The sequence below is a fragment of the Rhinatrema bivittatum genome, chromosome 2 (genome assembly GCF_901001135.1).
Source record: "Rhinatrema bivittatum chromosome 2, aRhiBiv1.1, whole genome shotgun sequence".
In the NCBI taxonomy this organism is placed as follows: Eukaryota; Metazoa; Chordata; class Amphibia; order Gymnophiona; family Rhinatrematidae; genus Rhinatrema; species Rhinatrema bivittatum.
In genome coordinates, this window is record NC_042616.1 from 756,175,140 (window position 1) to 756,198,163 (window position 23,024).

The 23,024-nt window shown below is 45.5% G+C and overlaps 1 protein-coding gene across 1 annotated transcript in view; it reads right to left on the bottom strand.

The window, feature by feature from the left end:
- DSCC1 (DNA replication and sister chromatid cohesion 1) overlaps nt 1–23,024 on the bottom strand; it is a 91,202-nt gene that overhangs the window by 17,429 nt on the left and 50,749 nt on the right. Inside the window, exons 6-7 of the mRNA XM_029591952.1 lie at nt 12,884–12,936; nt 11,689–11,846 (exon numbers count right to left, since the gene is read on the bottom strand). Of these exons, the coding sequence (XP_029447812.1) occupies nt 11,689–11,846; nt 12,884–12,936 (211 nt within the window). The remainder of the gene's footprint in view (nt 1–11,688; nt 11,847–12,883; nt 12,937–23,024) is intronic.

Consider the following 23,024-nt stretch of genomic DNA (forward strand, 5'->3'; position numbering starts at 1 on the left):
ATCGCGCGCACAGGAGAGTGGCCTGTGCGCGCGCCGGGAGAGCGGGCATTTGCCCCACTCTCCTGCGGACTTTACTGTATCAGCCCGTATGTAATTCAATCCTTGTTGGTTGTTGCCTGAATATAGATCCACCTTTCTTCATTCCCGCCTGCCGTTGAAGCAGAGAGCTATGCTGGCTTTGCATTGAAAGTGAAGTATCAGGCTTATTTGGTTTGGGGAAGTAACCGCCGCTTTTTTGTGAATGCAAATCCTTTTTTCCACATTTCCTCATTGCTGCTGAAGCTTAGAGCAATGTTGGAGTCCCATTAACTGTGTGTATGTTTATTGAATAAGGGTATTATCACCAGGTAGTAGCAGTCGTTCCCGTGAGCCACCCACTCTTCATTCACATCCTCTAGTCTTTATGGATCCATAGTGTTTATCCCACGCCCCCTTTACAGTATTGGTCTTCACCACTTCCTCTGGAAGGTCATTCCAAGCATCCACCACCCTCTCCGTGAAGAAATACTTCCTGACATTGGTTCTGAGTCTTCCTCCCTAGAGTTTTAAATCGTGGCCCCTGGGTTCTGCTGATTTTTTTTTCCAACGGAAAATCTTTAAATTCCTAACACCTTACAGTTTAAACATGTTTTGCTTTCAGAATCAATCTGTTAAATATTTCTATTCTATGATCCAACTACCTAGATATTTGATTTCTTCATTCTCTCAGAAAGTTTTCTATAGTATTAGTATTTTTTTTTTTTTGGACATTTTAACCTTTTTGTATTCAAGCTCATGCCATTGACCTGACTATATGAAATTTATCTTCTTGTAGGCCTTTTCTTAGATGAGCAAAATATGCAGATGACTTATCTTGCTGATCTTCATTTATTTAAAAACTTGTATACTGCAAACTCCCAAACAAATTGTGTACAGCGCAGTAATACATCCATAAATTATACAGTCAGACAATATAATTAAAACAAGACCCAAACTTGAGTAAATAACTTCTGAATGCAGCTTTCTGGCAGAAACACTCTGCCCTGCTCCATACTGAATCGCAAGCTGAGATACTCTAGCATCCGAAACTGTTGCAAACTGCTCTTGGCAAAGTTCACCACCCAGCCTAACTCCTGAAGCAAGGAAACCACCTTGTGAGATACCAAGTGACTTTCTTCTGCATTTTTGTCCTGAATCAACCAGTCATCCAGATACAGATGGACCAAAATGCCCTCCTTGTGCAGAGACAGCACCACCACCACGATCTTGGACATAGTCCTGGGCGCATTAGCCAGCCTAAATGGTAGAGCCAGGCCCAACGTCTTGCCGAAATGGCAGCTGCAGACACTCTAGTGGAAGTGTCAAAAATATCATAAGCTGTTCTAATTTCATGTTTTCCTGCTTCAAAACCTTTAGTTACCAGGGCTTGAAGATGTTGTTGGAATTGTTCAGGCAGGGTTTCAGCGAAATCTTGTATTTGCTTGAAAATGACCCTATTGTATTGGGTCATGTACAGCTGATAAGAAGCTATCCTGGAGATAAGCATGGCCCCTTGGTATACTCGACCACCAATATTATCTAAGAACTTATGTTCTTTGATAGGAGGTATAGACGAGTATGGTTTCGTCGTTTTTGCTTTCTTTTGCTTTCTTTACCCACTACTGAATGGTGGTCAAGCTGAGGTTTTTGAAAGCCAGGTGCTGACTGTACGAGATAAGTAGAGTCAGCTTTTTTGTGTACTGGAGCAATGGATCCAGGATTCTCCCAATTCTTTTTTAGAAGGTCAAGAAAAACCTGATGAATTGGAATGAAAGTGATCACTTTAAGGGCATCCAGGAATTGGAGAAGCTCCATCATCTGGTGCCTGTCATCTTGCTCAGTTTGAAACTGAAAAGGGACCAATTCCGACATTTCCTTCACAAAATTGATGAAAGAGAGGTCCTCTGGAGGAGAACGCTTTCTACTTTCAGTAGGAGAGGGTGGTGAAGGTAAATCATCGGTGTCTGTGGACGTATCATCCCCCCAGGTGTCATAAGGATCAGCGGGCTGACCTGTAGCACCAGGAGGGGGTTGAATACCCGAAGATCCCGGCTGAGGCTCCGATAAAATCAAAGGAATCACCGGGGGCACCGAGAATGCCCTGGCGGACATCGGTGCCGGCATCGATGGCGCCAATGTGCGTATCGCCCCTGATGAATGAATCTGTGGCGAGGGATGACACGGCATCTATGGTTGAGGCACAACTCCCGAAGGAGGAATGTGAAACGGTGTTTCTCCTCCCAATGAAGCTGTCATCGGGGAGCGCACCGGGGCTGTCGGTGACCCAGGAATTACCGGTGGAAGGGCGGTCATGAGCGCTTCCATCCGGGAGAGCAGCCGTGCCAGCGCTGCTGGAATCGGGTCCGTGACCGGTTCCACTCTCGGCGCCGGAGTCAGTGCCGGAGGGACCTGGAACCGTTGCATCGCCTTGTCGATGGCCTCCTGGACCAGCCGATCCAGTTCTTCCCAAAGACCTGGGGTAACAAGACCCGGCTCCGTAACGGAAGAGGGAGGCTGAGGCAGAGCTGAAGGGACCACCTCTACAGGCGGAATCGAGACTCCCAAACCCCGATCGGGTGAGGGTTGCCTCGATGTCTCGGTCGCAGGAGTGGACAGTGCCGCTCCTGGCCGGGGTTTCTTCGATGGAGGCTCGGACGGTATCGAGGTCGATGACTTCGGTTCCTCGAGGGTCCGAGACTTGCGATGGCGATGTTTCTCCCTCCGATCCCCTCGATCTTCGGGGGAAGGGATGGGAGTCGATGGCCATGGAGACGTCGATGGCGGAAGATTGTCGTCGGTGGTGCGACTTCGAAGGTGCCGGTTCCAAAGACGTCGATGCGATGGACGGCGTCGGAGTGTGAGCACGGAAAAGGAGTCCCATCTTCTCCATTCTCCATATTTTCAGACCTAAGATGATTTGAAATTGTGGCTAGGATGGATAAATGGATTGAGAGCAGGTGCAACAACCGGCCTTTAAACAAAAAAAAAAAGTGTGAACAGAGGTGCCGGTTCTCCATTCTGGCTTTGCGACCTTTAGGTCGCATCAAGGCACATTTGGTGCAAGTCAGGACGTCATGCTCACTACCTAAACACAATACACAGACTCTATGAGGGTCTGTGAGACATGGTGCACATACAATCTGGGCACAGACTGAAACCAGACGCCATGGCCATGAGAAAAAATTTAGTCGCGGTACGGTCGACGGCCAGTAGGCCGCGAGGGCCAAACTCGAAGGTAATAGACGAAAAACGGCAAAAAAGTTACCGAAGTACCTCGGACTGAGTAAATAAAGAGGAGGGACTTCTGTGGGGCAAATTTAACCTTAAAGAAGTCCGTGAAGAAATTCCTGTCAGGAATGTGGTCAGAGCTCCTTAACCGCGAGGCTACTGCTGTGCGGAAAAAAGAAGACTGAAGGGGGACCCCTGCTGGCTGCAGGGTTAGTGCCATGCTGGGCATGCCCAGTAGGGGCCAGTCAAAGTTCTAGAAACTTTGACAGAAGTTTTCCGTGATTGGGCTCCGTCCTGTGACGTCACCCATATGTGAGGACTACCATCCTGCTTGTCCTGTGAGAAACTGCTTTGCCATAGCCTTACTTAACCTTAAAAAATTCCTATAGAGACTTCCACGCTGAGCAGACTGGATTCCAAACAGCTTAGCAAAAGGGAAAGATTCTGGACTTTTTTTTTTTTTAATGCCACCATGATGGGGTCCTCTTCTGACTTGTCTTCCTCCAGTCTTTGATTTCACAATATTCAAGGCTCTTAGCAAGCGAATAATTAAATATCTAGGTATCATAGTAGATAATACATTGAAAGAGTCTACTCAGTGTACTGCTGTGTTCAAAAAAAGCAAACAATGTTAGGAATTATTAGGAAGGGCATGGTGAATAAGATGGAGAACGTCATGCTGCGCTCAATGGTGAGACCGCACATAGAATACTGTGTGAAGTTCTGGTCGCCACATCTCAAAAAAGATATAGTTGCACTGGAGAACATATAGAGATGAGCGAACAAAATGATAAAGAGGTTAGGGCTGTTCAGCTTTGAGAAGAGACGGTTGAGGGGGCGGGGATATGATAGAAATCTCTAAGATCATAGGGGACTAGAACAGGTAAATGTGAATTGGTTATTACTCTTTCAGATAATAGAAGGACTAGGGGGCACTCCATGAAGTTATCAAGTAGCACATTTAAAACAAATTGGAGAAAATTCTCTCTCACTCAATGCACAATTAAACTCTGGAATTTGTTGCTAGAGGATGTGGATAGGGCAGATAGTGTAGCTGGGTTTATAAAAGGTGTGGATAAGTTCCTGGAGGAAAAATTAATAAATTGCTAGTAATCAAGCTGATTTAAGGAATAGCCACTGCTACTACTGGCATTAGTAGCATGGGATGTATTTAATGTTTGGGTACTTGCCAGATACTTGTAACCCGGATTCGCCACTGTTGGAAACAGGATGCTGGGCTTGATAGACCCTCGGTCTGACCCAGTAAGGCATCACTCATGATCCCCACCAAAGGATCCCCCCTAGGGCCTCCAACCTCTCTGTTCAAGCTTCTTCCTTCAAGGGTCCCAAGGAACTCTCTTGCCCCAGCACTCTGGCCTGCTGCAGCATTAAAAAAATAAATAAATAAAATCATGGAACAAAGCAGAAAACAATCATGGGACTCAATCAAGCCTGCACATAGAATCAAGAGACAGCACCAGATGTCCTGAAATGTCTCCCCCATATGGCTCCAAAATGGCACCACTCCTGCAGTCAAAGAACCCATGCCAACCAGGAGGATGTGACGTCATCCCGGCAGATGGCGGACTAAATCTGGGTCTCTCCCTCGACACCAGCCAAAGCCACTGACATCGGGCGTTCTGACCGGCGATTTATTGCCCAACCACTCCTAATAACATCGGGCTCGCCGGCAGATGTCTCACCGGCGAAAAACGGTGGATTTAAAAAAATTCTCGTACAGCAAATTGCCGCAAGAAGGTGAGGCCCCAGGAGAAATCATGGCGGGGGTGGGGAATGAGGCGGCGGATATCGGAGCGAAGGCCACGGGCGACCCTACCGACGAAAACGTGATCCCCACGAAATCGGAGATGAAGGGTTGGGTCGAAGAAATTAAATCTGAAATCGCGGCGAAAACCGCGGCCATCATGTCCTCCATAGAGGAGCTCAAGGAGGATATTGCTGAAAATGGCCGCCGGATATTTGAGGTTGAAACCAGAGCAGAAGCAAATAGTGCGGACCTCAAGGAGCAGCAAGATAAAATTCATACTATACAGGACGAAATGGAACGCCTGCAAGACAAGATGGAAGACTTAGAAAATAGGTCCAGGCGGCAGAATCTCCGCTTCAGAGGCGTCCCGGAGGGTCCGGAATATGCAGACTGCATAACTACAGTGGCACAGATCAGCGCCATGCTTTTGGCCTCAGGCGCGGGAACCACTTCTTCAGAGCCAGAGGAGGTAAAAATAGCAAGAGCCCACAGGGTTTTTGGCCCCCGGGTTAATAATTTGCCTAAAGACATTATAGCGTGCTACCATGAATATGCTATCAAGGACAGAATTGCTAACATAGCGCGGCAGCAAACCAGCTGGAAGTGGCAGGGACATGAGGTCATGATATTTATGGACCTCTCACCCATAACAATAAAAAAACGGAGGGATTTTAAACCGGTCACTGACCTCCTCAGAAAAGAAAATATTCGATACCGATGGCTATTTCCATTTGGGCTTAATTTTACCTTGAAGGGCGTAGCACATCGGGCGAAAACGCCGGCAGAGGCCTCCAACTTTCTGCGGGATGCAGGATACCCAGAGATTTCGGGTTTACCTGTCCCCCCAAAACCACCAGTTCGGCAGGAGGGGCCACCGAGATGGCAACGAGTGACCAGAGGCGATAGAAGGCTGCGGCGCCACCCTGATTCGCTTACACAGCGCTGAGCTTCGGATTGATGAGCGAGATGGAGTCAATACGGGGGATTCTTGCCATCTCAGGACTCACATGCGTTGAAATGTCCCGGCTGGGTCATCGCTCGTGGGACTGAGGCCTGGGATCCTGTTTGTGAGGCTTATCTCAAAGATATCTATTAAGCTTGTTTAACTAAGGTTTAATTAGGGTTTCTGCCTGTTCTAAAGTTGTGGCACAAGGGTTTGTAATAGACAGCTAATAAGTTAGAGATGTCCTGTTGTCAAATATTATTCTCTTAAGCATATCTGATGGTGTTGAGGGAGGACTACTGCTGGGATGATCGACTCCTCCCTTAACCAGACAGCGTGTCCCTGGGACAGGGAACAAGCTGTGGGGGAGGTGGGAGAGCGGGGGGGGGGGGGGGGGGGGGAGGAAGCTAGAGAATGGCGGCTATTACCGAGTTTCTCATATAATGGACTCATGGAACACAGGGGAGCGCAGACAAGCCAGATTAATACAGTGGCTGGGACCGCGGGGGCGGCCCATTGGGAAACTAGCTTTTTATGAATCATTCACATGACAACTTTTAACATTATGTCCCTCAATGTAAAGGGACTGAATTCACCCTTAAAGCGGCAATCCCTCTTTGATGACTTGAACTTCCATCATACCATGATAGCCTTCGTGCAAGAAACTCACTTAAAGAGAAGATACGAGTACTTACTTAAACACCCAAGCTTCCCTAGACAATATTGGGCTGCAAGGCCGTTGGCTCATAAATATCTAGGAGTGGGAATACTTATGCACAAGGATCTGATATATGAAGAATTGTTATGCCGGTCAGACCCGGAGGGCAGGTACTTATTACTGGTTATCACTGTGGGAGGGGAGAAGTTCACCCTGATTAGTTCATATGCACCCAATGTGGGGCAGAGCGCCTATATGGATGGTCTGTCTCAGATTATAGATCTGTGGGGCGAAGGTCATATAATCCTAGGAGGGGATTTTAATCTGACGATGGACCCTCGCTTAGATAATTCCCACACTACCTTTTCCACTAGAAGAACGGACCGACAGGCCTTTCGGCGTTTTTTACGACACCACGGTCTCGTAGATGTCTGGCGGGTTTGGCACCCCAAATCCAGGAATTATACCTTTTTTTCTAGGGTGCATAAATCCTACTCTCGTATTGACTACTTACTGGTAGATAAGGGCTGCTGTAATCAGGTTCTAGCTCCGTCCCTGGGCCCCATCACGTGGTCTGATCATGGACCCGTGTTTGTGGATTTCCACTTCTCTGGGTATGATAAGGGACGCAAATTTTGGAGACTTAATGATAGTCTACTTGACGATGAGGAATTTTGTACTCGGTTGTACGGGGACATTCAGGAGTATTTACAGTTAAATGACATCCCGGATACGTCTCCCACTACCCTGTGGGATTGTCTGAAGGCGGTGGTGAGAGGGAAACTTATTGCCAGGGGCGCCTATGTAAAGAGATGCAAACAGCAAGATAAGCTTGATACTTTAATGCGATTGCAGCAGCTGGGGCAGGCGCACTCCGCTACAGGAGAGGCCGATATATTAATACAAATAGACACGTTACGCAAGCATTTGGCGGATCTGGAAGCGGCCCAAATCGCACACAAGTTAATTTGTAGTCAGCAGCAATATTATGAAGGAGGCAACAAGGCGGGCAGACAGTTGGCCCGAAAATTAAAGATCCGTCAGGCCCAGAATAACATTGTTAAATTAAAGGACGACAGTGGAATGATATTAACCTCCAATACTGATATTCGGCAGCGCTTTCTCCGTTATTATACGGAACTCTATGCTCCCCAGACCAGCATAAACCAAGCTGAGCTGGAAGCCTACTTTCAAAATTCTACTTTACCGCAGGTCACCCCTGAGGCTCAAATATTTCTATCTAGGGATATCACTGCTGCAGAAGTGACTTGGGCCATTAAATCCATGAAAATAGGCAAATCCCCAGGGCTCGATGGATATACCGCCTCTTTTTATAAGAAATTTATGGGATTACTGGTGCCTCCGCTGGTTTCATTATATAATTCTCTGCAGGGGACGGCTTCGATCTCCCCGGACGATAATATGGCAGGGGTGACACTGCTGGCGAAACCTGGCAGGGATCCTACGGTATGTGGCTCTTATCGCCCCATATCTTTAATTAACTTAGACATGAAAATTCTAGCCAAAATTTTAGCCCACAGGCTTAATGTTTCCTTGCCCGGATTGATTCACCCCGATCAATCAGGCTTTATCCCGGGCCGCATGGCGTCGGATAACGTCCGCAAAACAGTTGATATCATGGGATGGGCCCGCTCGCAACACATTCCACTGCTTTTGTTAGCCATAGATGCCGAAAAGGCTTTCGACTATGTGCATTGGCCCTTTTTGTTCCATACCTTGCGCTTATTTAATCTGGGAGACAAGTTTCTTACCTGGATTCAAAAATTATATGAAGCACCATCCGCTTGTCTAAAAATTAATGGGGGGTATTCCTCTTCGTTTGCAGTTGGGAGGGGTACCAGGCAGGGGTGTCCATTATCCCCACTGCTGTTTGCACTCTTCCTGGAGCCCTTCACTCATCGCATCCGGAACAATCCCTTGATTTCTGGAGTGAGCGTTGGAGATTTTTCCTCTAAAATGTCTCTTTTCGCAGATGACATTCTGTTTACTATTACTGACCCCCTTACATCATTGCGGGCACTTTCTGGAGAATTAGCAACCTTTAGTAGTGTATCGGGGTTTTCGATCAACTGGGAAAAGTCGGAATTGTTAAATGTCAATGTCTCCCCAGATTTGATTGGCCAAATTGCAAGGGAGTTTCCCTTCAAGTGGGCTAATTGCAAGTTAAAATACTTGGGGGTCTATCTGGGCGCAGAGAATGATCTCTTTCAATTAAATTATATACCGCTTATGGGGAAAATATATAAAGACCTAGAAGAGTGGGATAGATATCACATTTCCTGGCTGGGGAGATTAGCAGTACTAAAGATGAACATCATGCCCCGGATTCTGTATTTAATGCAGACATTACCCATTGCTATCCCTGTAAAGTTATTGGATAAATGGCAAAAGAGACTAAACAAATATTTATGGACAGGGAAAAGACCCAGGATTGCTCTGAAGACGTTGTTCTTGCCTGGATATAGAGGAGGGGTGGGGGTGCCCAGTCTGGCCCGTTACCATGGGGCGGCCCATTTGAAAGCGGCCATAGAGTGGCATGACATCAAACAGAGCAAACCCTGGGTGCGCATGGAGCAGGCCATGATGGGTACTTTTCCTATCACAGCATTGTTATGGCAGACCAAGGTTTCCAGGTGCCTTAGATCGCCCCTACCCGAGACTGTACAAACTACCCTAACAGTATGGGACCGGTGGAAGAAAACCCTAGTGGGCTCCCAAAGTTTCTTCCACAGCACACATTTATTCTATCACAGGGAGTTTCGACCTGCTGGCAATCCGACAGCGTTTAAGCCCTGGCTCGATAAGGGTATTTCACAATGGTCCCATATTTGGTCCCCTGGGGGTCTGCTAACATTCCATACCCTTTGCCGCCAATTCCAGTTGGGGCCTGCAGATCTCTTTCGCTATCTCCAAGTTAGACACTTTTTCCTTAGAAAGCGGATTGAAGCTGACCTTGTAAAGGGTATTTCATCTTTTGAGAGTATGTGTCGACATGCACATAGGGTTAACAAACATATTTCTAATATATATGGCTTATTAAGCGATGACTTTGATATGTCTGCGTCTCATATACAAGCGTGGCAATCAGATTTACAATGTGATTGGACGAAGGAGGACTGGTTGCGGATTTTTCAACGATTAAGGAAGGGACTTATATCCACCCAGCACATTGAAAATGGGTACAAATTATACTACAGATGGTATATCACACCAAGTCTTATTCAACAGTATGCGCCAAACACACAGGGGCTATGCTGGAAACTTTGCCAGGACAGAGGTACTTTTCTCCATCTTTGGTGGCAATGCCCCAAATTACAACAGCTTTGGACATTGATATCGGCGTGGATATCTACGATTTTGAAGGGCAGCATACAACTTACACCAGCACAAGCGCTACTGAATGATGAACTCCAAGACAGATCAAAATTTCATAACTATTTTATTAAATATGTGGTCACCGCGACCAGATGTGCTATAGCGCGGTGTTGGAAGGATTCCAGCGTGCCCACGTTAACTACAGTTCAAGCATTGGTTCTTCACACGCACACTCTGGGGAAGGTTACAGCATTGCGCAATAAATCGACTCAGAACTTTCATAAGATCTGGGGCCGCTATGAACACTGGCTCCGAATGTCTACTGCTCAGTAGTGAACTATAATGGACGATTACAAGACTGGTGCGGCCTAGTGATTCTGTTACCGCCCCGGGAGGGCGGAATCCAATGGGACTTCCTATCACTGCAGGGCTATTGTTCTGCCACAGAGTTTTTTCATTTATCAAGCTTATGTGTTCTTTGATGTCTGATAGCAGGTGTATTGCTTACCATATATTCATGTGGTCTATGCTAGCTTACTCTAGGGGTGGGGGGGGGGGGGGGGGGGTGGGGATATCAAGGGGATGGGTTCGCGTAAAATGGCTCTCAGCTATACAGCACAATAGCATTGACTGTTCAATTCTGGTTGTATTGCATTTAGTATATGGTGCACAGTTGTTTTATTTCATGCCAATAAAAGCTATAAATCAAAAAAAAAAAAAAGAACCCATGCCAATGGAACAGGCTACAGCCTGGTCTCTAGGGACCTCCTCATTGCTCACCTCCAGAGCCGTGGAGCACTGCTACTGGTCCCATTCCTCTTCTTGCCTCTATTGCTGGCACACCAAGGAGCTTACTGCAACCAGCCTGTGATGACCGCAGGCCAGACAAACACTCCCGTATTTGCAATCCTGAGAGGCCATGTATCTCCCCTCATTCCACTAGCCATCCTGGTCTCTCAATCTCCTGTAGTTGATCACTTCCACCAGAGCAACTCAGGAGAACAAATACTTTTGTTTGTTACATTTTAAACACAGGGATGACAGGGTCGGAGGGACCAGAGACACCACCATCAAGGGGGATTGGAAAGGGGTAATAAGGTGATCCAATTCAATTTTAACCTCCTCTCACCTAGGCACTGGCTATGCTGTAACTGGGGGAGGATCCATCCTCAGACTATCACCCTAAGAGCAGCCAAATCTTCCAAATTCCTTTCACCCAGCCTACACCAGGCAGCAGAAGCACAGGGAAATATCACTATCTGCTGGAGGTAGAGAATACTGGCAGGTTGAGTGCAGCACGGGACCTTATATAGGGTGCTGTCACCAAATCTCTGTCTCCATCTGCTTTCAGATGCATGCATCTGGACTGATCAGGCTGGCTAAAGAGGAAATATCAGTTGTCCATTCAGTTTATGTCCATTCTAAAGATTTTTTTGTATTCTTTAAGTATTCATATGTCAGTATATCCACGTTTCAATTCCACAGATGCTTGACTGCTTGTAGGACATCGCTAAGTATTTTATTTTTTTTTATCTGGTGTGTTGGCAAATTTATATAATCAAATGATAAATGGTGTATACAAGTTTAATGAAAACATGAACAGAAAAATTAACAAGTAGTCTGCCTCAAGGAAGAAGCTGCCAGAGAAGATGTAGAATGACATGACCTGTATGACTTTCTAGAGCTAATGTTAAGTGTTCTGCCAAGAGCAAGATCTGTTTTGGCTCCAATTACTACCTTGAGCTGGTCAAGATTGGCAGCCATGCCTTCAGGGACACTCTGTTGCCATACTTCCTGGAACTCAGCAAGATTGAACTTCACCGCATTCTGCAACAGCATCTGTGCCATGGCTCTGCAGATCATATCCTCATTCAAAGCAAAATAAACTTCACCAACTAAGGAAAAGACAAGACATGGGGATATTAGCTATGGTTTTCAGGCACAGGAGTGTTTGGATTGAATAGCTGTGCTGCTTTTTAAAATCTCCCCTAAAAGTTTTAGGAGATTATTCCTGGCTTCTAATTGGTCACAGGCTGCCATTTCATTAAAACTTTCCTGTACTTGAAATCAAAGAAATTACAAATAAAATGAGATTGTAAAGACAATGGAGTAGCTGCAAGAACAGGGAAATGCACAGAGGTACACAGTTGCATAATTGGTTCAGGTTGAAAGAAGACCAGAGATCCATCAAGTCTTAATCACCTTCTGATTCACCAGGAAGTGCTGAATTTAAAATAAAGAAATGTTAACAAAAAAAAATAAAATTTAAGTGCATTACATTGTATTATTTGCTTCTGGACTTGTCTAATCTTACCTCTGTTCACATTTTTTTTTTTTGTTTAAAGGCCGGTTGTTGCACCTGCTCTCAATCCATTTATCCATCCTAGCCACAATTTCAAATCATCTTAGTAGGTCTGAAAATAGTGGCCATAACTCAACATTTGTATTATAATTTATTTTGAAGGTCAGATTTTAGCCACTTTACTCACAACTCCATGTTGATCACTGAAACATAGTTCTAGTTTTGCCAATGCTTGTTTACCAACAAACTCCCTACTACTAAATAGCATATACAATGTCCCTTATTCCATATGAGGGTCTGTTTATTTTGGGAGCACTCAGGGAATGGCACTCAGACTCTTTAGTGTGTGTTTTTATTTATCAACTAGAATAAAGTTCTTGCAGCTCCCCGGTCTCTGTCCGAAGGGGGTGTGACAATCTGAGGTCAGACATATGCCATTTTGGAGCCATTTCCTCACAGAAGGATTTTTCAGACATTGTTTCACAATACCATGGGACCAATTCTTAAGTGGAGAAGCTGTGTGGAGTTTCAAAATATTAAGTTTACTTAAAAATAAAAATTAAAAGGAAGTCTGTCCAGCTGCCCACAAAGGGCTGAGAAAGTATTTAAGCACCAATCAACATAACTCACCTTCATCTGTGCATTTCTTTCCATAACATTGCAGACAGTGTTGTAACATGTCCCTGAAAAAAAAAACACATTTCTTTCAGCACTATGGACAGTACTTCCACATACATTGAGTTAAAGATGCAATTTACACTCATACAAGTTATAGCAATTAGAGATACTATACACAATGGGACCTGCACTGAAATCTGCGCAAATTTTTCTGCATGTATTTTTAACACTGCAGTAAAAGCTGGCACCTGCATGGGATGTAATAAGGGAATGGCATGCAAATGAGATGCGCAAAAACATGCATGGAATACCTAATACATGTGCCAATACCCACATAAAGTCCCTGATGCAGAAAACCGCAGGAAAACAGGCACATAGAAAAATGCTGCAGACTCAATTCTAATGATTTCAAGTTACTACTATTCAAAAATAGTTTCACCTACCAGCCCTTTTATTAAAAAAATGAATGGTTTCAGCAACTAATCGTCCTTTTACTCCATTGCTGATAGTGTGGCTTTGAGTCTGTGCAGCCTTTTCCTTGCTGAGCGCCTGGGGCCACTCGGCATGAATGAGCCCTGCCAGGAGAGAGCAGGAGAGGAAGGGGCTTTGTTCCTGCTGCTGGTTCACCAGGGGGCGCTGTAGTAGGTTTGATTCTGTGCAGGAAACAGACTAGTGGGTATGGCAGTACTGGGGGCAGTAAGTGTAGTCAATTGATCATACCATGATCTACTTCCTTTTATAAAATCCCCGAGTACACCTTCAGTAATGGCACCCCTCTCTGGCTACCCATCACTCCAGCAACCAACTTCACTCCCATAAAGCTTAAAGGAAGAGGCTTGTGATCATAACTCTTAAAACTAACATTTTTTAAATCATCAAGCAATCAACTTAAATATACTAGAACACAGCTTTCTTTCCCATTTTCCTTAGTTACAAAATAGGCCTAAGGTTCCACCTAAACTCTGCAAAGGCTAGGACATTTAACCAATTAGCTTCAGTGAAGGACTTAACATTTCTTAGAGCCTGAGACAAGGCTAACAGAAAGAACCATTTAAGAACCATTAAGAACCATTTAAGACTATTATAGATAGATTCCATTAATTTGGTGGCAGCCTAGTGGTTAGAGCAGTGGGCTATGAACCAGTAGACCAGGTTTCGAATCCCACTGTTGCTCCTTGTGACCTTGGGCAAGTCACTTTACCCTGCATTGCCTCAGGTACAAAACTTAGATTGTAAGCCCTCTGGGGATAGAGAAATACCTACAGTACCTGAATGTATACAGATGTGATATCTCAGATCGAATGTCTGTATATAAAAAAGTAATATATAAATCCTATGGACTTGCAAGTACTTCTTGAACCAAACCTGCAGTTTCTTTGAATAGCCAATTATTAAGAATTCTCTGTAAATGGCAAACCTTCTAAAGCAGCAGTGTTCAATCTAACATATAGATTCCTTTTATTCTGTTACTTGCAAGCCCTCTACAACAATACCTTTAAACCCAATATGCAGTTTCTCTTAGCAATCAATTAAGAAACGTCTGTTAACTGCAAACACGCTGAAGCAGTATTCTTGGACTGAACATACAGATTCTTTTAATAAACCATTCATTAACAACTCCCTATTAATTTCAAGCACTCTAGAACAATACTCTGGGACTAAACATGCACTTTTCCCAGCAGGCAATTCGTTAACAATCCCCTGTCAGCTGCAGTCTGAAGCCATGCTCATGAGCCAAACCAGAACCTTTGCTGGCAGAAAACTGCTCAAAAGTAAATAAACCTAAGAAGTGTCAATACTTTTCTTACCATGTCCTAGTATTATTTTAGAGAGTTGGCACAGCAAAACAAAAACAAAACCCTGCTGGTGCTTTAAACTTTACCCTCTCTCTCTAGATTAAGGTGGGGGGGGGGGGGGGGGGGAGGTTGCAGCTGTACCATTTACCTCTCAAGTCTGCTGCTGCCACTCTGTTTACTTACAAATTAGATTACTGCAGAGTAACACTAGTTCTTCCCAAGGGAGTCAAAAATCTCACATTTATTTATAAAAGTCTTACAATGTTTTTCATCCTGGTTTAATTTCCCTGTTCCATTACTTTCAGTTGTGCATAGGTCACTGTTTTCTTTTTTCCCTAAAGTCAATAGCAACTAAACTAAGACAGTCCAGTTCTCTTAACGTTTAGTGATGGGTTGTCAAGACAGCCTCAGGGTCTTCCTCTGCTGTATCCTACATAGCTGAAGTTAGTGAGCACCAGGAAAGTTTCTCCCTCTGCCTTGCTGCCCCAGCTCTCCCCTGCTACTGCAGAAGCCTCTTATACAACTGAACAAGCTACCAAATGAAGTGCTACTGGCCACACCCAATGCCTAGTTATCCCTGCTAAATCTCTGCCAAAGTCATCAGCAAGTATTTCTGGGACATATATTCCTAAACCTAAGTTATCTTGGTTTCTCATTCGCAGACTGGGAGGGGGGGGGGGGGGGGAATGCAGGAACTACTAAACCACTGCATATTGCATGGTCAGGTGTAGATTACATGATGTGGTATATCAGGAAAGTCTTTACCCCATGACCCTTTAACATGTAACAATTGTCCTATATCTGTCACATAGCTGGGATTTCACTACATTGTTTCCTTGCACTAGTTTTTATACAAATCATGCTGTTATTGAGTGTGTCAAGGTTTTTCTTTTTTTGGGGAGGCTTAAGGTTTGGTGATATGGCTAAGTTATTACTTTACATGGAGCTGCCTGACTGTTCACATATTCCCCAAGATCTCCAACGCTTCTTAGGCAGAATGTCCATGCACATAAAAGTGATAATGTTGAGGCACTTCAGCAGTTTCCCCTTTGCTGAATTTGATAATGGAATCTAGATATCTTCAGTTGCCAAAATAAAAAAAAAGTTACAGTATAAAGGACTAGTATCTTTCATGGGTGAAGTGCAACCCATAGGCTCTCCCCAGCACTGGTGTTCCAACAACTTATGAAGAGTCATATTGCATAAACTGAAACCCATTCATCCTCCAAAAGGTAGACCTCTAATGCAGAACATGGCAGATCTACTGTAAACCTCAAAAATAAATCTTATGGGTCAAAGTAACAGTGATCTAATCCAGCAGAAGACCACTGTACATCAATATTTTGGAAAGGGGAAGACTTCAACTAGAAGCAGCAGCTGGCAATACCATCCAGTTAAACATCAGAACTAGAGTATCACCAAGGTGCTATATATAAAAATTCAGATCTTGGCAAATAAGAGGTCAGTACTAAGAACACTAACAGATAAGCTCAGTGAGGGGACTGCAGGCAGATCTGTATCATTAAATGGAGAAATTACTTACCTGATAATTTCATTTTCCTTACTGTAGACAGATGGACTCAGGACCAATGGGTTATATGCTCCCCTGCTAGCAGATGGAGTCTGAGTCAGGTTGCAAAGTGACCAAGGCCCTCCAGTATTCTCTTCACAAACCATTGTGGACTATTGAAAACTTGATTAAAACTTGTTTAAAAATGGATGACCATAATTGTACTCAACCAAACAAAAGTGTTGAATCTCAGCAAGATTATAGATGCCCTGATCTAGGGATTGGGTGACTGCTTACCCGTAATCTCTTGGAATCTAGATTCACCTCATAGGTGATTCCTTGGCACCGTTCTTGGGCAGCCATGGACAGGATGCTGACCATCTGTCTACGTTAAGGAAAACAAAATTATCAGGTAAGTAATTTCTCCATTTCCTAGTATGTAGCCAGATGGACCCAGGACCAATGGGATGTACAAAAGCTACTCCCAAACAGCGGGAGGCTGCTCACGGTCTGATTAGTATCGCCCTTGCAAAGGCTGCGTCCTCTCGGGCCCAAACATTCAGGTGATAGAACCTGGAGGTGTGTGCAAGGAAGACCACGTTGCCGCTCGGCAGATGTCGACAGGAGATATCTTCGCTTCCGCCCAGGATACTGCCTGGGCCTTAGTGGAATGAGCTTTAACCTGAAAGGATACTGGCTTCCTTGCTTCTACATAAGCTCCGTGCTCACCTCCCTTGATCCAACGAACTATGGTAGCTCATAAAGCTGCCTCGCCTGGTTTCCTTTGACCACGAAGAACAAAACGGTCCATATTGTGTACCAGTTCCAAGATTTCCAGATACCACACTAAAAGCCTACTGACGTTTAGATGGCGGAGGCAGTGGAAGTCTTCTGTATCCTTTAGTCCATCTAGGGATGGTAAGGAAATGGAGCGATTCAAGTGAAACTCCAAGACTACCTTAGGCAAGAAGGAAGGAATGGTGCAAAGCTGTAACGCTCCTGGAGTTAACCGGAGGAATGGTTCCCAACACGACAATGCATGTAGTTCAGAGATGCGACGAGCCGAACATATCACCACCAAGAACAGTCTTCAGTGTTAACAGGCACAAGAATAGACTGTGCAGAGGCCGAAAGGAAGGCCCTGCTAAAAAAAATCCAGCACTAGATTAAGATTCCACATGGGGACCGGCCACTGTAAGGGCAGTCAAAAGTGTTTAACCCCTTTTAGGAAAATGGGTCACGTCCGGATGCGCTGACAGGCGGGTTCCGTTCACCTTGCCTCTAAAACAGGAGAACGCCACCACCGGGATCTTCAAGTTGGAGCACGACCCTGTGCAGAGGAAGGCATATTAGGGGGTGGGGGGTCTCCACCAGAAGCCTCTGCATGTCTTCCTACCATGGGTGTCTGGGCCAATCCAGAGCCACTAGAAGGACCAGTTCCCTGTGGTGCTCGATTTTGCGAATGACCTTGCCCAGCAGGGGCCACGGAGGGAAGGCATACAGCAGGTCCTCGTCTGGCCAGGCCTGAACACGGGCGTCATTCCCCAAGGATCGCTGATCTCTTCTGTGACTGAAGAATCAGGAGACGTTCACATTGTGAGATGAGGCCAGAAAGTTGACGGATGGGAGGCCCCAGCAATCCACCAGCAGCTGAAAGGCTCTGGACGACAACGTTCATTCTCCTGGAACCAGACTCTCTCTGCTTAGAAAGTCTGCTCCGACTTTGTCTTTTCCTGTAATGTGGAAGACCAAAATCATCCATAGGTTCAATTCCGCCCATTTCATAAGGGGGTCTATCTCCAGGGACAATTGCAGACTCTTGGTTCCTCCCTGGCAGTTAATGTAGACTACCATTGTTGCATTGTCAGACATCACATGGACTACCTGACCCTGAAGCCTGTGGCTGAACTGTAGACCTGCTAATCTGACTGCCCAGGCTTCCAGGCAGTTTATGCTCCAGCACACCTCTTCCTTGGTCCAACGCCTCTGGGTCGCCAGTTCCTAACAGTGAGCTCCCCACCCCCAGAGGCTCATGTCCATCATGAGAACTAACCATTCCGGAGGGGACAGGCTTGGACAGGTGGGCTTCCTGTAGTCACCACTGAAGCCGAGAACACACTTTCATCGGTAGGTGAAGGCGAATTGCATAGTCCTGGGACAGCAGATTCCAACGTGACAGCAAGGAGCGTTGGAGTGAACGCACGTGTTCCCTCGCCCACGGTACTACCTCCAGGGTTGATGCCATTGGACTGAGGACCTGAAGATAGCTCCACACCCTGGGGTATATGGTATGCATTTGATCCCTCATCTTCCTTATCCTTGAGGGTGGAAAGTAGACCTTGTCTTATTTGGTGTCGAAACAGACCCCCAGCTACTCTAGGGACTGAGAGGGCTTGAAACTGCTCTTGTCCATGTTCTCGACCCAACCAAGCTCCTGAAGAAGGGACATCATCCTGTGGGTCACCTGGAGGTTCTCCTCTAATGACTTTGCCTGGATCAACCAGTCGTCCATGTATAGATGCATCAGGATTCCTTCTTTCCTCAGTGCTGCCACCACGACCACCATAATTTGGGAACATATTCTGGGGGAGGTGGCAAGGCCAAAGGGCAGCGCCCGGAACTGATAATGGCAGCCTGGCACCACAAAGAGTAGGAAACGCTGGTGGTCTTGTTGGATTGGAATATGGAGGCAGGCCTCCGAGAGGTCCAAGGAGGTTAAGAACTCTCCTGTTGTATGGCCATTATGATGGAGCGCAGAGTTTCCATGTGGAAATGAAGGTTGATGCTGTTGAGGTCAAGGATGGGGCAAAAGGAACCATCCTTCTGGGGTATGATGAAATAGATGGAATAGCGCCCCATATTTTCCTGGGGCGCATGCACTGGAATTATAGCCCTCATATTGAGGAGCCTTGTCAAGGTAGATTTCACTGCCAGCTTCTTGTGCTGGAAGTGGCAAGGAAACATCATGAATATGTCCCAGGGGATGCTGCGAAACTCCAGAGAGTATCCTTTTCATATGATATCCAGTACCCATGTCTGACGTGATCTCGACCCCACCGCTGGTAGAAGAGGGATAGTTGACCCCTATCTCCTCGTCCCATGGATGGGTCGGCAAAATTTCACTGGGGTGTTCGGGCTGAACATGACCCTGAACCAGCCCCTCCTCTTTGGTTGTCGACTCCAAAAGGACTGATACCTTCCCGAGGACTGAGATATCTGAAACTATGAGTTCCTGTAGGGCCAAGTGCTGGGAACCCCTGGCCTGACCCCTCACAGGTTGGGGGGCGCTGTGACCTTCTCTTACCTTCCAGTAGCCGAGGCCCTGGAGATTCACCCCACTTACTGGCCAGCTTTTCAAATTCGCTACCGAATAGTAGGGACCCCTTAAAGGGCATCTTTGTAAGTTTTGCCTTAGAGGTCACGCCGGTGACCAATTCCGCAGCCATAGCTATCTTCTGGCCGCCACCACTGAGGCCCACTCCTCTGGCCAAGGTACGGACTAGGTCAGAGCCTGCGCCACTAAAAAGTCAACAACGGGCTCCATAGCCTCTCTTGAAGGCGCTCTAGAGTTATCTGCCTCTCTCAAGAGAAGCAGGCATGAGTACGCCACCAGGGCACAACAGAAAGCAATTTGCAGTGTCATTACTGTTGTGTCAAAGGCTTGTTTAAGGATGGACTCCAGCCACCTATCATGTGCATCCTTTAAGGCCACTCCTCCCTCCACTGGGATGGTTGTTCGCTTCGAAACAGGGCAGACCAGGGCGTCCACTTTGGGGAAACACAGGCGTTCTCTGGTCACCAGATCCAGGAGATACAAAGCTTCCAATGCCCGATCTCCCTTAAAACTGCCTTTCGGAGCGGCCCATTCCAGGTCAATCAACTCCTGGATGGCTTCCAACCTTGGAAAATAGCAAGAGGCTTTCCGTAGAGACACCAGGATGAGATTATTCTTTGGTTCCATCATAGGGGGTTGATGGCATTAACCTTGCCATCAACCCCGATAAAACAGAAATCATACTTATCTCCCCCCAGAGAAGCAATAATATTGACACCTCGCTCCATACACCATACCCCACAATCACCCTTGCACAAAATGTAAAAAATCTTAGAGTAACCATAGACAATCAGCTAAATCTCAAAATACATAATACAATAAAAGATGGTTATTTTAAATTACATACGCTGAAAAAACTTAAGCCACTACTCTATCAATGTGACTTCTGCACCGTCCTGGAATCTCTCATCCTTACAAAAGTAGACTACTGTAACTCCCTCCTTCTTGGACTCCCCAAAGCCACCATTCTCCCATTACAAATGCTGCAGAATGCAGCAGCACATATACTTACCAACACCCGCAGATCGGAACACATTATACCCATACTCAAAAAATTGCACTAGCTCTCCATTGCTCAACGGATAAAATACAAAACACTATCATTAATAGTCCTACACAGTGAAAACATGATCTGGCTCAATAATGCCTTACAATTCCAAATACACTCCAGACCACAACACACTGCCACACTACACACACCCTCTCACAAAGCCACCCTACTCAACACAACTAGAGAACGTGCCATGTCTATAGCCGGGCCAACAAATTGGAACAATATGCCCCCAGACCTCAGTCAGGAATCATGCCCAAAAAAGTTTAAACAAACTTAAAACATGGCTCTTCTTACAAGCTTTTACCTAATGCCCATTCATCCTCATAATAGCATTAAACGTTTCCACTGTACCTCCTTTCAGCTTTCTCCTTACCGCTATAGCAGTAACATATTTCCTTCCCATACTATTCTATGGCATATCTGTCTATATTACTATTTCCTTAGTTCCTAACCACAACCAGCCTGCACCCCTTTCCGTCTTTATTTTCCCTTGGCCATCTTTTACTTAGCAATCCTTCTGTTTATTTTTGCAACTTGCGTTTCTTTTCACAATTTTTAACTATGATATTCAAACATTTGTTTTTCCAATCCTTGCAATATTTTGCAACCTGTATTCTATATCACCCTATTTAAATATGTTTTATGCTCCTACTTAATCATTGACTCAACTATCGTGGACCTTCTAAATCCTTGAACTGTTCATTAGTTGTAATTAGCCTTGTTTTTTATATTGGTTCTATCCTATCTAGTTCTATTGTAAAGCATTATTGCTAAACGTTATGTTAATTGTAAACAGATGTGATGTTACTAAACGAATGTCTGTATATAAAAGCTGCAAATAAAAATAAATGGGGTCCGTGCCAGGAACTCCGAGTCTTCGGGGTCTGGGAAACCAGGGCCAGCAATTCATCTTTATGGAAAAACAATAACATGGTCTGATATGGCTCCAGGCCTGGAGAGATTTTCCCATCCTCCAATGAGTCTGCATCCCCTTCGTCGTCTGTGGGGTCTGGGTCCCTGTCAGGGATACCCTTGGTGAGGCGAGGCATGTCTCGAGGCATGCTGATAGGGCTGACAAAGCGAGGCCTTCCCAGCTGGGGTTCAGTCTGGACAGGGGCAGGGCAGACAGACCGCACCTGTACGAAGGCTTGAAGGCCTTGAAAAAATTCCACCCAAGAAAAGGCTGCCAGGTCTATACCTAACCTCAGAGGAACTAGGATAGGTGCAGCTGAATTGCCCTCTCCCAAGGTAGATCCAGCCCTGGGATAGTAGCTTAGTGGTTAGAGCAGCAGGCTACAAACCAGGAGACCAGGGTTCAAAGTCCCTCTATTGCTCCTTGTGACCTTGGGCAAGTCACTTTACCCTCCCATTGCCTCAGGTACAAACTTAGATTGTAAACCCTCTGGGAATAGGGAAATACCTACAGTACCTGAATGTAATCTGCTTTGAAGAGCTGAAAAAAAGTGTGAAAAGCAGAATATAAAAAATCTAAATAATAATACCCAGAGTGCTACCAATAAGAGTGTGGCTGACCCATCTTCTGAATGGGAGGAACCTGACTTGGAAAAGTAGTGCTGTCTTGTGCTTCTTTGCTGCCGGAGCCATGTTAAATGGTAACTGTGTGCTCAGCTGGCTGGTGCCTGAAATCGAGTGCGCACAAATCTGACCCTGATGTGAATGAAGAGGCGAGGCATGGGGGTGGCTTGCTGGAATGACAGCTACTACCTGGAGATTAATTCCCTTACTCAAACAAACACATGGTTAATGCAACTCTAATATTGCTCTATGCTTCAACGGCAAGAGGAAATGTGGAAAAAATGATTTGCATTCACAAAAAAGCGGGGGAGTAGCTGCATTCACAAAACAGGGGAGTAGCTTGCTTGTTGCAGCGGTTACTACCCCAAACCAAATAAGCCTAATACTTCACTTGGAATACATATCCAGCGCAGCTCACTGCTTCAACGGCAGAGGGGAATGAAGAAGAGGATTTATATTCACACAACAACCAACAAGGGACTGGATTGCACAGGCTGGGTAAACAAATAAATGTGGGAGTAGCTTGCTTATTGTGGCAGTTACTACCCCTAACCAATTAAGCTAGATACTTCACTTAGATGCAGCTCCAAAAAGTTACTAATAAAGGCCAAGAGTATCAGATAAGTATGAGAAAAAAGTGTGAAAGCTTGCTGGGCAGACTGGATGGGCCGTTTGGTCTTCTTCTACCATCATTTCTATGTTTCTAAGTAGAAGCACCCGTACATATGTGCGCGCATGTATGTGTGACATTATATGCGCCGGGGCTGGTTGACACTCAGACTGTGGACATAAATCATAACACTGTAACAAGTGGCGCACCAGTCTCCTTCTCAACGGGTTAGAAGAGCTGAACTGAACTGAACGGGGTGAGTTTAAGACTCTGTGAATCGTGCCAAAAACTCATGTCAATCATGCATATGGGC